General features: G+C 39.6%; 1 protein-coding gene across 1 annotated transcript; it reads left to right on the forward strand.

The window, feature by feature from the left end:
• Positions 1 to 646: 646 nt before the first annotated feature.
• Positions 647 to 11,970, forward strand: LOC134662361 (probable Ufm1-specific protease 2). Its single transcript, XM_063518563.1, has 10 exons — positions 647 to 698; positions 883 to 1,104; positions 1,381 to 1,608; positions 1,714 to 1,884; positions 2,580 to 2,679; positions 3,073 to 3,219; positions 5,195 to 5,317; positions 5,701 to 5,953; positions 7,585 to 7,838; positions 11,751 to 11,970. Exons 1-10 carry the CDS (start codon positions 660 to 662, stop codon positions 11,960 to 11,962), a joined length of 1,749 nt encoding a protein of 582 aa, XP_063374633.1. The 5' UTR covers positions 647 to 659; the 3' UTR covers positions 11,963 to 11,970.
• Positions 11,971 to 17,947: the final 5,977 nt, after the last annotated feature.

Consider the following 17,947-nt stretch of genomic DNA (forward strand, 5'->3'; position numbering starts at 1 on the left):
AGATCACATATTTGACAGTTATGAATTCACCCTTATAGATATGAAGCTAAGATCTACCGTTTAAACTATACTTGGTCAACCAGTTTTTCTACTGTCAAGATTTGGTTGACCAAGTATAGTATTTCAACTGGATCAGGCATGAGGGGTGGGGGGAAATGACAGAACGGGATAGTCTTATGTATCTTCACTGTATCTTTCAGTAGGAGTAGCAGCGAAAGCGCTATTATTGTTTGTCCTTGTCACAGTCTCACTTTTTTTTTATTCCCCCACCGTAAATTATAGCTGGTCAACCAAATCTTGTCAGTAAAAAAAGGCGCGAAATTCAAATTTTCTATGGGACGATATCCCTTCGCGCCTACATTTTTCAAATTTGCCGCCTTTTTCTACTGACAAGATCTGCTTGACCAGCTTTATAGTCTAGGAAAAAAGAGTAGAAATTAAAAAGTGGCAAAACTGTAGTCTCGTCCCGTTCATGGTTAGACAACTAACCCGACCAAATTACGTAGGTTGTTTCTGGTATGTTAAAAAGTGTATTTAATTTTGTCGCTTTGCGTATTTTCTGTCCCTCTCGGGCGCATGCGTATTCTTAGCTCATCTATATAATACTAGGTCTATGGTCTTTTTGTGCATTGCGCAGCGCATGGCAACATTTTAGTAAGATGTCACCACGTCTCAAAATATCGAGTTATGTTATCGAGGTAAACTTTTAATATTATTCTTTAAACTACAATAAAATTGTTGATTGAAAATAGCCGTGTTTAAAGTGCCCCATCAAGGTGTATTAACAACAGATTTTCCCGGAAGCTAAAACATTACTAAATCATGCTTAACCTAATACGTCATCATTATTTTGTTCTCTAATTTTTGGTATTTTACCGGCAGAGGTTGTCTAAATTAGACACAAATGAAAGTACAGGATGTCTGTACGGGGTTATGTACGACGGAAACCTGCTCGTAGTCGGGCTGAGTCTGGAGTTATTCGAACGCGAGAAGAATACATACAAGCAGCTGCTGTTGCACTTGCCCACTGAGATTGAGTTATGTGGGGTCATCAAGTTCGGGGAGACTTTAACAACAGAGACGAGGTTGAAAGAAATCCTGCAGGTAAAAAATTAAATGTTGTAGTAGCATAGTTGTAAGACTGTAAAAGAAAGTGATTGAATTAACATAGTAAAGAAACTGGTTTAGAAGAGGCAAGAATGTTAAGTAATCTGTTTTATAACAGGCATTACGTCTTTGTGTGTTGATTGTATGTGTCTCCTTGTTTACTGAATTTTGTTAAGGAAGCAATAAATTGTTCACATATTTTTTATGTTTATTAAACTTATAATTACATTATTTATATCATCCCCAAATTGACATAATTGTTTTTTTTTTCAGGATGTAGACATAACAGACAACCCACTGGTGATCATTATAAATCAAAATAAGGATATGAAAGCGCACTTCTTAGTCCATGATAAGTTTGAGGAAACCAAGTATGAAGTGTTGGAGGCAGATGAGTTGTGGAAACAGTTCCTCCATGTCCGCCTTAACACTGTCATACCGCTGAGTTGTGAAGCCACTATTAATGGTGTTAAGAATATAATGCAGAATAAAAGGATAAAGGTAAATTATAAAAGACAACCTTAAACAGTCCTGTCTATGCATGATTTTTTTGTTTCCAAGGAATTTGATTTATTGATTAACTAACTAATTTCTCTTTATTTACAGATTGCATCAGGTCAAGTTTCCTTCCATATAAATGGGACATCAGTTTATTTATTTGGAGTGGCGTCAGATGTAGGGTTGACTGGGATAAGCACAGATGCTACGGTCGGAGAACTCTTAGACTCAATGAGCCCAGAACAGCCCAAAAAGAAGAAGCATAACACAAATAGTATAGTAAGTTGTCTACTTTAATAAAAAAAATTCATGAGACAGAGACATTAATTACTGTTAATAATAAATTAATAAAAATAACAAAATTGAATCACATATTTTTAAGTCGAAAATTGTTTGACTTGTTTCGCTCCATAATGAGAAGCTTAAGCGGGAGCACTCGTTGGCGGACCGAAACTGACGCCAACGCGTGCTCCCATTCAAGCTCCTTTTTATGCAGAGAAACATGTTCTTCGAATTAAAAATACGAGTGACTTGTTTTAATATATGAGTGGCCACCCAGCCAAACAAGACATTCGCGCCAGGCCACAAGAAGTACCACGATCCCGACTATCGGCTTGTTTGGCCTAGGAACGAAATCATAAAATACCCGATAGTGCAGACACTGAATGTGTAAATAAGTTGTCTACTACTTAGTAGGCAGGTTCTTATAGAATGGACCTCCCTTGCGAGAAATTGCCGCGAGGCCGTGTTTAGTCTGTGTAGACGAACCTCACTCAAGGTAAGGTTAACAGTGGCTAATGTCTCGGGTAACTACTTTGCGCGGCTATTTACTCGCGAGACACCTCTTTCTGTGTAGCTGTAGCCCTGCCTAATGAATTGAATTTCTACAAGTACCTATACAGATTCTCACACACTAAAGTATAAGTTATACCTGTATGCATATAGATTTTATTAATTATAAATATTGCTTTTAGGAAATTTTACCTGCAAACTTAATTTTAAAAGCTACTAAGGATATACTGTCGGATAAACTTGTTAAGACTGCTGTAAAGATGATGACTACACAACGAAAACGTAAGTTATTTTAACATAAGTAATATTTTAACTCCGATAATTGGCAGGAAACGGCGCAGGATCGGGAAAAGTGGTGTGCACTCGTTTCGGAGGCCAAGATCCTCTTTGGGTCGCTGAGCCGTAATAGTTAGTTAGTTAGTTAATATTTTAACTCGGGGCATTTGGCTTTCTGATAACATAAGTTTAAAGCCCGTTACTAGTACTTAAAATGCCTTGCTATTAAATATTTTGGTAATTATATATTTTATCTGTCTGTGACCGAGTTGAAATCAAAATAATTTATCATCATAGGAAAAAGCGTTATTCCAAGCTCAAAATGATCAAGCCGATCTACCGCACAGATTGAAATTTTATGATTCAATGTTGTATCTCATCTGATACTTTTGTTTTCAGCTTCATTTTGTATTAGCATGCCGCTGAGAATTGACACTTTAGCAATAATCCACCGGAACACAAAGTTGCTAGAGTTGTACACAGTTCTGGTAGAAGCCGCCTGCCGCTCCCTGAAACTACTAGAAAGTGTCTTACTTGAACAATTAGGTAAATACTATAAATTATGATTATGCTGTGACTATCGTAACACTTTACATAAGTTAAACTGTAGTTGCCAGGCGTGATTTTATTTTTATTTTATTATTCAAATAAGTTACACAGCATAACAGTGATCACAGGGACCCTACAACGAACGAAACCCAATACATCTGATGGGACATCCGAAGTAAAGTTGTTACTTTTAAAGCTGGCCCTTTGTCTATTGTAAGTAAAACCGCACGTACTACTTACCTGCAAAAAAAGGTTCGGTCATTGACGTTCAAGTCCAACGCTCAAAAAACCAGTGTAAGTACGCTCTCCGATAACGCACCTTTGTTACGCATCTCGATGACACATTTTAGACTGGTCCTATTTATATCGTTGGACTCGCCGGAAGTCAGTAACCGTTGAGGGACCACATAATACAATCTCGCAAGATATTTTTCATTAGCTCATTTTGAATCTTGTTGCAATTTCCATAGGAGTTGTAATTCAATGATCGGTTAAAGTGACCGAACCTTTTTATATGTAGGTAAGTAGCACGTGCGGTTTTACTTACAAAAGACTATGAGTTAGGCGTAAGGGCAGTGGCGTAGCGTGAACTAATCTAGCCGTGGGCGAAATCGCATCTGCGAGGCCCTTTTCTTTCACTGTGCCCGAAGGGGCATCGCGCGAGGCCTCTCATGGCGCGCGAGGCCTCTCATGGCGCGCGAGGCCGTGGGCGACGGCCCACTTCGCCCACGCCTAGCTACGCCACTGCGTAAGGGCCAGCTTGAAAACATACTCTACAAACTTATTAAGTACCCATTAGGCGGCTCCACACCGAAAGAGCCGCCTGGCGAGGAAATTTCAACGCGAAGCATCTCGGCCGATGGAGGCGTGCCTACCTCGAGGCAATACGGCCGAGGTACGTCTACACAAACCGAGTTGCTTTGCGTGGCAATTTCCTCACTTAGAGGAGTCTTAGGGCTGATTTAGATGGCGCGCGAACTCGCATGCGATTTTAGTTACATTGCGGACTGTTGGTTACGTCCAATTCAACTGACCGATTAAACCCGCAATGTAATGAAACTCGCATCGTCTAAATGAGCCCTTAGGACTTAGGGCCAGTTCCACAAACCACAATTTATGGACAGATCAAAGCGATCAACGCCCCTCGGCACTGAACTAAACAATAAAATTTAGCGAACGTCTAACGATGGCTGACAGTTTGGTCCAATCGACCCTAAGAGCCCTGGTAATTTTTCTACCGACGCGGCTTCGCGTCCTTGGGACTCCAGAGCAGGGATGTTGCGAACATCCGCATCCGCAACCGCGGAACTTCCGCATTATTTTCAACATCCGCATAAAATCGATGCGGAGCTTATGCGGATGCGGATGTCGAACAAGTCGGTACAGGAACGTCTTAGCGGCGGCGTAAGTGCTAGGTAATTTCGTCATTACCTATAACGAAATCGTCTAGATCTAGAAAAGTCGGCGAAATTACTGTTTATTAAATATAACTGACCTATATTCTTGCTCAAATACTAAACGTTTCGTTTTTTTTAATAAAAAAATACTAAAAATGTAATATTTGACGTTTTCTAAGTACCTAATCTTGACATCCGCATCCGCATCCGCGTCCGCGGATGTGAGCCTTTAAATATCCGCATCCGCATCCGCGGATGTCAAAAAATCTGCATCCGCAACATCCCTCCTCAGCTCCAGAGGTGATACAGTGTACTATTCCATGTTACGCGCAGGTGCAGCGTGCAAAGTGGACGCGTACTTATAGGGTCGTGTTGTACGGTTGCGTTCGTAGCCCACAAACGGTCTCGCCGGAAGACCAGCGCTGACTTTCGGGTTAGCATTATGCTGAGGCGGGACCATTTCGTGGTAAACTATATTTTTTTGTTTGAAATATACTTTTTGTAATACGTTTGTATGATATGTAGTTTTAGTTTGCCATGAATAAACGAATTTATTCTTATTCTATTTCGACCAGGTCAGGAGGGCATAGGCGACGGCGCGGGCCTGCGTTTGCCGGAAACCTTCCACTTCATCCCCGACGAGCTGGGCCACTTCGTCACCAGGGTCGTGCCCAAGGGCATACCTGATGAGAGCATGGGTGAGTTTATACTCGACTACCTCGATTTTCATCGGTATTAAGTTTTTTTTTACTAGTGTACAATTTATTTATAATAGGGGGTATTAATTAACAGAGTGCTGCACTAGCATCTATCGTAAACCATAAGAATAACTTAGGTATACATACTGCGCCTTAAACTGTTTTTTGATAAAGATTTGTTTACAAAGGGCCTACCCGGAAACGCGATAATCGAAATTTAGTTATCTGCCTCTTTATCGCTCGAATATGCAAGAGTGATAGAGAGGTTAGCTAACGAAATGTTTATTTTCTTGTTTCGCGATAGATTGTGACGCATTGTGCTATGTGAAAAATACCTAGCGATTAAATGGTTGCCTTGCCTCGATTTAAATTTTGTTTTCCAGAAAAAGAAAGGCGTCTGTTGCACGAGCAGCTAGGTCTGCCGGTGGACCGGCCCATGTTCCGGCGCGGCAACGCGCACGCGCGGCGCGCGCGGCGGCTGCTGAGCCCGCACGCGGCGCTGCCGGCGCGGCCCGCGGCGCGCGCGGCGCTGGTGCGCGGCCGCTACGGCTACCACCACTACATGCAGGACGGCTGCGACGACGACGGCTGGGGCTGCGCCTACCGCTCCATGCAGACCATATTCTCCTGGTTCAGGTGTGTTTTTAAGGTTCCGTAGCCAAATGGCAAAAAACGGAACCCTTATAGATTCGTCATGTCTGTCTGTCTGTCTGTCCGTCTGTCTGTCCGTCCGTATGTCACAGCCACTTTTCTCCGAAACTATAAGAACTATACTGTTGAAACTTGGTAAGTAGATGTATTCTGTGAACCGCATTAAGATTTTCACACAAAAAGAGAAAAAAAAACAATAAATTTTTGGGGTTCCCCATACTTCGAACTGAAACTCAAAAATTTTTTTTTCATCAAACCCATACGTGTGGGGTATCTATGGATAGGTCTTCAAAAATGATATTGAGGTTTCTAATATCATTTTTTTCTAAACTGAATAGTTTGCGCGAGAGACACTTCCAAAGTGGTAAAATGTGTGTCCCCCCCCCCCCCCTGTAACTTCTAAAATAAGAGAATGATAAAACTAAAAAAAATATATGATGTACATTACCATGTAAACTTCCACCGAAAATTGGTTTCAACGAGATCTAGTTAGTTTTTTTTTATACGTCATAAATCGCCTAAATACGGAACCCTTCATGGGCGAGTCCGACTCGCACTTGGCCGCTTTTTTTTCTGATGGTAAGCGATTACCGCCGCCCATGGACACCCGCAACACCAGAAGGGTTGCAAGCGCGTTGCCGGCCTTTAAGATGAGAGTACGCTCTTTTCTTGAAGGTTTGAAGGTCGTATCGGTCCGGAAATACCGCAGGCGACAGTTCATTCCACAGTTGGCAGTTGGTTCCAGTGTTGGCAGCGTTCGTTCTGGGACGGGGGTCGCCAAACCGACTCGTTGGATCTTAGGGGATTTGCCAGTCGAATTAACTTTTATGGCTCTTTACCTTAATGCGACTTATGATTTCTACGGCGGTTGGCTGTTCTTTACAAAGGTTGCTCGACCACTGGTTTAGGAGACGAAATAATCTTCATAATTCATAATAATCAGCACCTAAGAAGCCCTTACGGCGACTGGACCTCGAGGCGATTACGTTGAGTTGAGGTGCACCTTACATTTCGTTAAAGTGTAGAAAGAGCATCTATGTGTTGGCTTCGGCTTCGCGCACGCCTTCCTAATGTCCGGAACACCATTGTTTCATGATGAAAGACACAAACTAGCACAAACAATTTTTTTTATATAATTATATTCCATTCGCTATTTTTTTAAAGATATTATTATCAGTGATCGGCACGACCCGTCACGGTGTCAATGACCTCAATCATTATGTTAACATGGATACGCCCCGAGATTTCGGTCTTTTTAGGAAGTCAGTATTTCCGATTGTAGTACATTAAGGTATTCCACACAGGAAGATGAATGATTTTTACCATTAAATAAAACGACATCAAGTTCAAAATAGGTATATAATCACATAGTAATATATCAATTTTTTATTTAATAATTAATTATACATTTTATAAGCTTATTTAACACTTTATCGTATATTTGCAAATATATATCATACAATAAAATTATTCTATTTAACAAAATCACGGAGTTATGTTATAATCTAATCATGTCCATATTATGATTTCTGCTCGCAATCCCGCGGTGCGTCACGGGTCGTACCGATCACTGATATTATAGTAAGATAATAAACGGTAATTTGTTACATTCCCAGGTATCAAGGATACACAACAGTAGAAGTTCCCAGCCACAGGGAAATCCAACAGTGCCTCGTCGATATCGGAGACAAGCCGTCATCGTTCGTAGGTTCCAAGCAATGGATCGGCTCCACAGAGGTCTCATTCTGCCTGGAGACTCTGCTCGGTGTCCAGTCTAGGATCATATTTGCGAACACTGGCGCGGAACTGCAGAGCTATACTCCGGAATTGTTGCACCATTTCCAGAGACATGGCAGCCCGATTATGATTGGTAAGTTTTAATAAATAGTCCGAGGCCAAATATCAGGCATTACCACGTAGTAACAAAAGTTTTTACAAAGTTTTGGAGAAATTAATAAATATTTGGGGACAATCTCACACAAATCAAACTAGTCCCAAATTAAGCAAATCTTGTGCGTCGAGGTCTTTGGGTACTACTACTAGGCGACATTATATACGTGGTTATGACGCTTACAAGGTACAAGTACCTAAAAGTAAGTTACATATCTTCCTAAATGAAAACTTTTGGCCGGAAGGTGCACTGTTTAGGCGTTTTGTGGACTTTTCTTACAAGAAAAATGAGGAAAGAGGCGATAATCAACTTCATGGATAGTACACAATCATCAAGTAAGTTTATATCCTTTAACTGCAAAGGTTTCTCCAGATCGATTGAGTGCGTTAGATCACTATGTAAATCAGCTGATATCGTCGCACTTTCTGAGACATGGTTGCTACAGCATGATATACCGCTACTGGGAACTGCTGACGCTGGTTTCGGGTACTGCGGCACCACAGCTGTTGATTTATCGGCAGGAGTTCTACGTGGCCTCATGGGGGTGTTGCGATCATGTGGCGTAAAAACCGGTTTCCGTGTGTTTCCGTAATACAGTGTAAAAGCATTAGACTGGTAGGAATCAGAGTTACTATGAGTGACAGATCTATGATAATTTTCTCAGTTTACATGCCGACTGACGAAAGTGAGAACCGTGTAGAGTTTACGGAATGTTTAGGAGAGATATGTGCAATTATAGATAGTGAACAAGTGGATCTAAATATATTTGTTAGGCGATTTTAATGCGCACCCTGGTATTCCTGGTATGCCTTTCTATAATGAACTGAGCAATTTCTGTAGTGAACAACAACTATCCATAGTGGACTCTGAACTCTTGCCGGCGGACTCGTATACTTATGTCAGCGATAGTCACGGGTGTTCGAGGTGGCTTGACCACTGTGTAACTACTGATGCGGCCAGACTAACAGTTACTGACGTCAAGATACACTATGACGTGTTTTGGTCAGATCACTTCCCTTTGGAACTAGTTTGTAATTTAAGTAGAAATATAGGTAAAAATAATATTCAAACTGGAAATCTGGGAAATGATAATCTGAGGGGTATAATATGGGGTGAAAGGGAGCTGCCTCAGATAAACGAGTATCGAAACATTTGTAACGGTAAACTAAAAGATATTGATTTTCCTAACGAACTAGAGCAATGTTGTGATAATGTTTGTAATAATGCTGATCACAGGATAATCATAAATAACATGTATAAGTCTATTATAGTGATACTTAAAGAGGCCTCAGTTGCCAGTTATCATAAAAGACATCACAGAGCAGGTCGTATCACGGGCTGGAATAAACACGTCAGGGAGGCTCACCAGACGGCGAGAGTATGTTTTCAGGAATGGTGCAGGTTCGGTAAGCCTAAGTCAGGCCGACTATATGAAGAGATGTGCCGTTCTAGAAAACATTTCAAGGCTAAACTTAAGTTTTGTCAAAATAAGAAAGACCAGATTAAGATGGACATTATTGCCTCACATCATAAGTCTAAGAACTTTGTTCAGTTTTGGAAATCGACAAACAGGATGAACCCTAAAGTGAGCCTTCCAGTAAGTGTTGACAATGTTAGTGAGCCGAGTAATATCGCAAACCTCTTTAAGAATCAGTTCAAAGTGGAACCTCTGAAGGTGGATGGGCAGCTGCCGGTGCTCGGTGCTGGGACTCGTGTGGAGGGTACCTTAATCACAATTACACCAGCGGAAATATCCAAGGTTGTACGGCAAATGACGAGAGGTAAGTCACCCGGACACGATGGTCTTAGCATCGAGCATCTGCAACATGCGGGTGCTCATCTCCCCAGGGTTCTTGCGATGTTCTACACATTTTGTATTCGCCATAACTATTTGCCTGAAGACCTCATGAAGACCATTGTGGTGCCCATTATAAAAAATAGGACGGGTGATGCCTCCGACAAGTCCAACTATAGACCAATCTCGTTGGCAACCATACTGGCGAAGGTATTGGACAGTGTGCTTAACACATATCTGAATAGACATATCAACCTACATGACGCCCAGTTCGGTTTTCGACCCGGACTTTCAACTGAATCGGCTATACTATGTCTTAAGCATACTGTTCAATATTACACTAAGCGGAACACGCCAGTTTTTGCATGTTTTCTGGACTTGTCGAAGGCATTTGACCTAGTATCTTACAAGCTGTTATGGCGTAAGTTACGGAATGGGACTAGTTTACCAGTTGAAGTAACAAACATGTTTGAGTATTGGTATGATCATCAAATAAATATTGTGAGATGGGCTGGGGGATACTCAGACCCTTATAAAATGAAGTGTGGTGTGAGACAGGGAGGGTTAACGTCACCCACACTTTTTAATCTTTGTGTTAATGGGTTGACTGAGGAGCTCAGCAGCGCCGGTGTAGGTTGTTCGGTGGACGGCTGTTTTGTTAATAATATTAGCTATGCCGACGATATGGTGCTGCTGAGCCCCTCAATAAACGCATTAAAAATCATGCTAGGTATATGTGAGAGATATGTTGTGGCCCACGGGCTCAAATATAATGTCAAGAAGAGTGAGATCTTAGTCTTTAAGTCTGGTACGAAAACATATCCCATACCACCTATTAGTCTAGACGGTTTTCCTCTTCAGACTGTTACAAAATTTAAATATTTGGGCCATTGGGTCACAGACACTCTCAAAGATGATGAAGACGTAGAAAGGGAACGCAGAGCACTATCGGTTAGGGGTAACATGTTGTCACGCAGGTTTGCACGCTGTTCCCGCGAGGTCAAAATTACTCTATTTAAAACGTACTGCCAAAACCTGTACACGTGCAACCTGTGGAGCAACTACACCAAAAAAACCTTTAGTGCTCTGCGTGTCCAGTACAACAACGCCTTCAGGGGTTTGTTGGGGCTGCCCTGGCGATGCAGCGCGTCAGGAATGTTCGCCGAGTGGGCACAGACGGCTTCCACGCAGTGCTGCGTAAGAGGGTAGCGTCCCTGTGGCAACGCGTGCGGGGCAGCACCAACACACTCCTGAAGGTGATTGCGGAAAGGGTCGATAGCCCTCTTATAACTCACTGGATCTCAATACATGTAAGATCCAATGAGCATTATATATTTTACTAACATTAACGTTTATTTTTATAGTTTTAGTTTTATTTTATTTTTCTTTTCTTTTCTTTGTTACCTACTAATATAGTTTTGTAGACAAAAATATGGATACCTGGTGTCTGAAATAAATATTTTCATTTCATTATATAGATAACACAGTAACTCAGAAACAATATTCTTGATGAACACGCAAATGCCCCTACCGGGATGCGAACTTGGTAGGAGGCCATATTATTTGTCAGCCTCAAGATGTAACTCAAGCGTCAGTACCTCAGTACCGACTAGGCTTAGAGGCCGTATTCATAGTGTATTTCCATTTGTTCCCGCCTCGTCTGACCGCCGCCAAGCATGAGATGGGGACGATTCATACTAATGCACATATTCCCATCTGTGCCTGGCAAATGGGAACATACCGTATTTATTTGTCAGCCTCAAGATATAGAATAGAATCAATCAAATAGGATTTTACAATCACTTTTGCATCGTCAAAGTACATTATAAATAAATTACAATTAAATTAAAAAATAAATAACAGCTAACAAAATACAAAATTCAACAATTACAATTTACTATTGATACAAATACATTTCATAATAATTAATTCATTTATTAATAGACGGCCATGCATCTCGATCGTTAATATAGTCTTCGACTGTGTAATATGCCTTATGCAGTAGACTAGAATTGACATATTTTTTAAGTTCAAGAAATGGTAAATCCAGTGCCTCCCTTGGTAACTATAGCCACAGGCACCACTTAATTTCCCAGGGGGCGGAGTCCTAGCGCACACAATCTTGGGAGTGGAGCTGGACGCCGAGACGAGCGAGACCCGCTACCTGATCCTCGACCCGCACTACACGGGCGCCGACGACTTGGCCACGGTCCTGGCCAAGGGCTGGTGCGGCTGGAAAAAGGCAGACTTCTGGAACAAGACCGCGCACTACAACCTGTGCCTGCCGCAGACGAGACCCGCCGTGTGATTCTATTGTATAAGCATAGAGAAAAAAATACATAGAGTGCTCACTCCATACATCAGTTTTAGTACCAAAAAGACTATTAGCATCTAGCATCGAGTAGCGGAACTATCAGTACTGCTACTTGACAATAGATGTAGCACCGACCGGAAAGTCTTATGCTGTTGAGATAAGACTCCGGTCGGTGCTACATCTATTGTCAAGTAGCAGTACTGATAGTTCCGCTACTCGATGCTAGATGTAGACAATGAAATTAATAGTCTGAACTGATGTATGGAGTGAGCACTCTATGTATTTTTTTCTCTATGGTATAAGTTACTTCATCTCAGAGCTCTGTTAACCCTTTGACCGCCACCGTCGACTGACGCGCGCGGCTACAGCCCTGCAGCCCTAGCGGCTTCGTGCATTGCGAAGGGTTCATGATAACTGGCCACATACGATAGGTATGGCGTGTCGAAGGGTAAAATAATATATTAAAATACCCACATTCTGTCGTCCGGGCTATAACAAAATGAATTGGCCGAATGACGGAGTCACGAGCTTTTTTCTGTTTTGGATTAAACTGTATTTTGTTTGGATGTTTCTTACTTAGAATTGTTAGCACGATTCAAGCAATAAAGAGTTGTCGTCTCGGTTTTCCGGATCGGCACGTTCTCATAACAACTTTTTTTTGTAATGTAAGTAAACCTATTTTTTATTGCCTAGATTCTGATTAAGAAAACACCAAAGAAAAATAGTTTGATACAAAAAGTGCTTTGTAACAAAAACTCCGGTACCTACTATTCGATTATACTTTTATTAAATTAAACTTAGAATGATAGTCACAATGTATTTTGTCTTTTAACAAAATAATTATGACTTTTGGTATTATTGAACCTCTTAACACATTCACTGCCAGGAACCCACCTGGTGGGCCCATGAACCTTGCTCAGATGCCAGACAACCCGCTGGGCGGGTTGTTTTATACGCAGCTATAGACGACCGGTTTCCGGGGTAGTGCGCTGTTTTTTATCTGGTAGTGAATGTGTCAATAATATCATTGCATTTTTATTACGGGCCCTCATTCATTCACACATTATTTTGAATTAATTGTAATTGTTGTTTGTTAAAAGTTTTAGGCTGCAACTGAACATATAGGTGTTTGACGTAACACTGAGCTGTGATAACGGCACGTTTGCCTTACGATTCCACTTGTTGCATTTTAATGTATTCTTATATTTTAACATAAGTTCGTATAAATTATCAGGCATGTTTTTATTCGGAATCATATAAAGGTTAAGGTTTCATAATTTGTAAAGAATTTGGAATAATACATTAACACATTCACTGCCAAGTGCCAGCGACCCGCTAGGCGGGTTCTCTGTTCGTAGGCGCTTTTCGCTACAATACGGGTTATCGGTCACGCTTGTAGCGCGCGCTGGTACTGAAAATGTTGATTGAATCATCAATATACACCATTTATTCAAGATGCCATCACGTTAGAACTCAATTGAAAAATAGACGCTATAAGCTTGTCACTGTCTGACTAGATACAGTAGGCGTCAAAAATGTATCGCCTTATTACAAAGGAGTAAGGTACAAAAGTACGGCCAAATATCGTGACACACCTTTGATACAGTCAAGGTATTAAATATCGACGAACAAAATGACAAAAATATGTGCACATTACCTCAACCTCTCGTATCGCAACACGGATCCGTGCAGGTTTGAATTCTAATTAGTTTTAAATTAACGTCCAACACCTAACGCAGATCCGCGTTCCGGCATATGAAAGGTTAATGTATGGGCAATAAAGTCGTATCCATATATTTCTGGCACTTTGTCCATGTCGATATTTAATACCTTGACTGTACCATGGAAGTAAGGATGTGCCCCGATATATTTGCCGTTACTATATATCTATTATATGCTGACTGTAATACTCAATTTAACAGGTAAATACTATTTTTTTGTTATGGTAAAGTTGCTATATTGGGAATGAATGAGTTCTCATCACAATAGACAATACAGCAGGTGTGTTCTCAACAGTTTATTTTATTGTCATGTATCTTTTAATTATAACAAAATGCGCGTAAGTTAAATGATTATATTTTTTACTAATTAAAATTTAAATTCGATTCAATGTGTTTTACTTACATCACTTACATGTAATAGGTACCTATTCCTGGGGTTTTGGTGAAAAATGCAAAAAAAAAACATGACTGTCAACGATTTTACTCACATTTGCATAGAACAATTGAACATACTCAAAATATACTTATATATAAATAATTTAACTCCTTACGCCACTTGCACCATCACACTAACCGGTTAACCCGTTAACCCAATGTCAAATTGTACTGGTAACCATGGTAACTCCATGTTTAACCGGTTAACCCCGGGTTAGTGGGATGGTGCAAATGACCCTTACAAACTTACACAAGTACTCTAATAAATATCAAGTACCTACAACTAAATCACAGCAAATGGGTAATAGTCCAAACTTGGATCTAAATTCTTTTTGTTGTCTTGTTTCAGACCACTGTCACGCTTGTATTTCCGTCTTCGATCAAATAAATAAGCAGAGTGCTGTCGCGTCCGTTTCTAGCTGTAGATTATATTTTGCACGAGAAAAATTAATAGTAGTTTATGCAACAGTGATATAATAAGGGTTCTTAAAATTCAAGGGTCGAAGTTACAAAACGAGACGTAGTCGAGTTTTGTAAAAAAAGCCCCGAGAATTTTAAGAACCAATTATGAGCTGTTGCATACATTACTTTTTCTATGACAGCTGCAGCAAAAAAAAAAAAAAAAAAAAAAAGTTATTATTAAAAAAAAGAGTTATTATTTAAAAAGTATTAAGTTATTATTTTAAAAAAAAAGAGTTATTATTGTAAATGAAAACATACCTCTTTCAATCAAGATGATCGGAACTTGTATCTTTAAAAAAAATAAAGCAGTTGTATTATACTCATAAGATGACTGCTAGCAGTCATCTTATGAGCCTATAGATAAAGCATTCAAATGACATTGCTTTAGATATCACTGTCAGTCATTTAATTGACACATTTAAGTGCTGGAGTAGAAAAAAACTTATTTTCATCTCGTACAAAAAGCTCCACTCCGTCACATTTCTTGGGGACAAAAAACAAGACAACGAAAATAATTTGGCCCGTGTATTAACATTTCGAATTATCTGTGACTCGAGCTTGGACAGTAATAGATACCTACCTATACCTATTGTGTGGTTTATTTCAGTAACAATCTAATAATTAACATATGTTTTACACCACACCGGCTCATAAAGGCTCTTAAAAGCATTCTTCAAAAGTTGCATTTCATCCACAAGAATGGCAAAGTAAAGTGATGTACGTTTTGAGTTGTCTCCTCATGTTGGCTGGTAGAATTGACAGTTAAGTGATGATTTTGAATGATAAATATTTAATAGCGTTCATTTGGATTTGATTTGTAATGTTTTTTTGTTAGTACCATTCCTTGCGTTGATGTGGTGAAAAATTGTTACACTCTGTAGCCGTGTTTGACCATGAAACACTCGCAAGGCTCAATATTCCACTTCTCGAACCACTCGTTACGCTCCTGGTTAAGTTTTAAAATCGTCGTTTGCTCGGGTATCAATATTAGCATGATGGACTAAACAACTTTGCGCCCTTGTAAATAACTATTTCTTCTGGGTTAGAATAAATTACGCACTCAAATATGTATATTGATTTATTATGTTCATCTAAATTCAACTTTCGAATTATTCTATAGATAGAGAAAATGGAGAAATATTGTTTGAAATTTTAGGAAACGAGAAATTAATATTTTATAGGGCGTTTAACATTACTCGAAGCTTATAGTTAAATAAGATCCTGATGTAAAAAAACTCTACGCCAGTAACAAAGTTATAGTTGTAATTTTTTGGGATCAGCTCCTAATCTGTTAACAAAAGGGGTGCATAGTATTGGTATCTCCGAATCAGCTTTTACCTGAATTTGAACCGTATAAATAGGATGGTAAAATTGCTTTTTAAATGGGCTTGTTCCCGTTCACTTATGTATGACGGAATCAGTAGCAGTAGTAAACGCTGCATAAAGGACAATACCTTTCGTTTAACAAACTTGGGTATAAACCCAAAAAAATCGGCTCGGAAAATTTCAAGTATAGAATGATTCATACTTTCTGTCTAAAACAATATTTGTCCCTTAAACAAAAACTTATTTTAAGAACATTCCATATTTACTTACCTACAATAATTTATTTCAATGAGAATTTTTTCCACCCGCGTTAGCTGATGACTCATACGTATCACAATACTGCCCCAGCACGCATACATGACATTAAGAATTTTGGTACAGTCAGCAGCAATTGTTGCTAAGCGGGCGAGGTGTTCAAAATGATCTTGACGCGACTTTATTGTTAAGAAAATAAGAGCGCGTCAACGTAATTTTGAACACCTCGCCCGCCTAGCAACTTCTGCTGCTGACTATACCGGCGGTCAACGACGCTGTGCGAGCGAAACAGCAATATAATTATGCGCGTGCGTTAGAGATAGAAACAGACGGGTCGATGTACGATATCTCTCGTGCTAAGAGTCCTTTTTTTAATTTTTATTACGAAAATTGTTGATATGCCCATATTTATTTTAAACTGTCCATTTTATCGATAAGAAAACACAGGCGTGTCGAGTTCTATACTATTTTAGTATGTGCTTTGGCGTACATGTTGGTATTAATTTGCTTTGCAAACTGATTCAATTCGCTAGTATGGGAGTCCCGAGTCTTTTACGCATAAATTAAAAAAAGCGGCCAAGTGCGAGTCGGACTCGCCCATGAAGGGTTCCGTATTTAGGCGATTTATGACGTATAAAAAAAAACTACTTACTAGATCTCGTTCAAACCAATTTTCGGTGGAAGTTTACATGGTAATCTACATCATATATTTTTTTAGTTTTATCATTCTCTTATTTTAGAAGTTACAGGGGGGGGGACACACATTTTACCACTTTGGAAGTGTCTCTCGCGCAAACTATTCAGTTTAGAAAAAAATGATATTAGAAACCTCAATATCATTTTTGAAGACCTATCCATAGATACCCCACACGTATGGGTTTGATGAAAAAAAAATTTTTGAGTTTCAGTTCGAAGTATGGGGAACCCCAAAAATTTATTGTTTTTTTTCTATTTTTGTGTGAAAATCTTAATGCGGTTCACAGAATACATCTACTTACCAAGTTTCAACAGTATAGTTCTTATAGTTTCGGAGAAAAGTGGCTGTGACATACGGACGGACAGACAGACGGACAGACGGACAGACAGACAGACAGACATGACGAATCTATAAGGGTTCCGTTTTTTGCCATTTGGCTACGGAACCCTAAAAATGCAAGCACGTACGATCTAGCTTATTTGTTTTAATTAATTTTAAGCTAGATTTTTTTTCCTTCTGCTGTCTTTTCCAAGTTACAAGGCGACGGTATGTCTATGTTTGCCATTGTCGGTCAATGAATATCTAAAGTACCAATTTTCATAGTGCGACTGAAACAAAAGCGTAACCAATTGTATTCATATTTAGATATTTTTGTTCAAACGTAGGCAATATCAAAATATCTAAGATCTTGCCGAAGATTAACAGTTTACAAGAGATGGAATAACTTTTATCAGCAGTTTTGTAGCGGGGCAGAATGTACACATGTTAGATATACAGTGTGTAAGTCAAATACGGGCAATAAATTAAACCAGATATAGAATTTACCCGTCTTATCATTAATTAAGATGTTTTTTTAAGTTACACTTAATTATGTTATGACCCCGTGATTAATTTTTTCCACATGTACCGAGCAGCAATGTACTGTAAATATTAAGAAACAAGATGATAATGACATTACGAGATACGAGCTTTTGATAGTAACTGCCAACAAGCGTTGACAGTTACTTTAAAAAGCTCGTATCCCGTAACGTATGTGGTGTATTACATTGCGGGCCGAATTATTTTGTATGGTTATAATTTTCA

This window comes from Cydia amplana, chromosome 3, assembly GCF_948474715.1.
Source record: "Cydia amplana chromosome 3, ilCydAmpl1.1, whole genome shotgun sequence".
In the NCBI taxonomy this organism is placed as follows: domain Eukaryota; kingdom Metazoa; phylum Arthropoda; class Insecta; order Lepidoptera; family Tortricidae; genus Cydia; species Cydia amplana.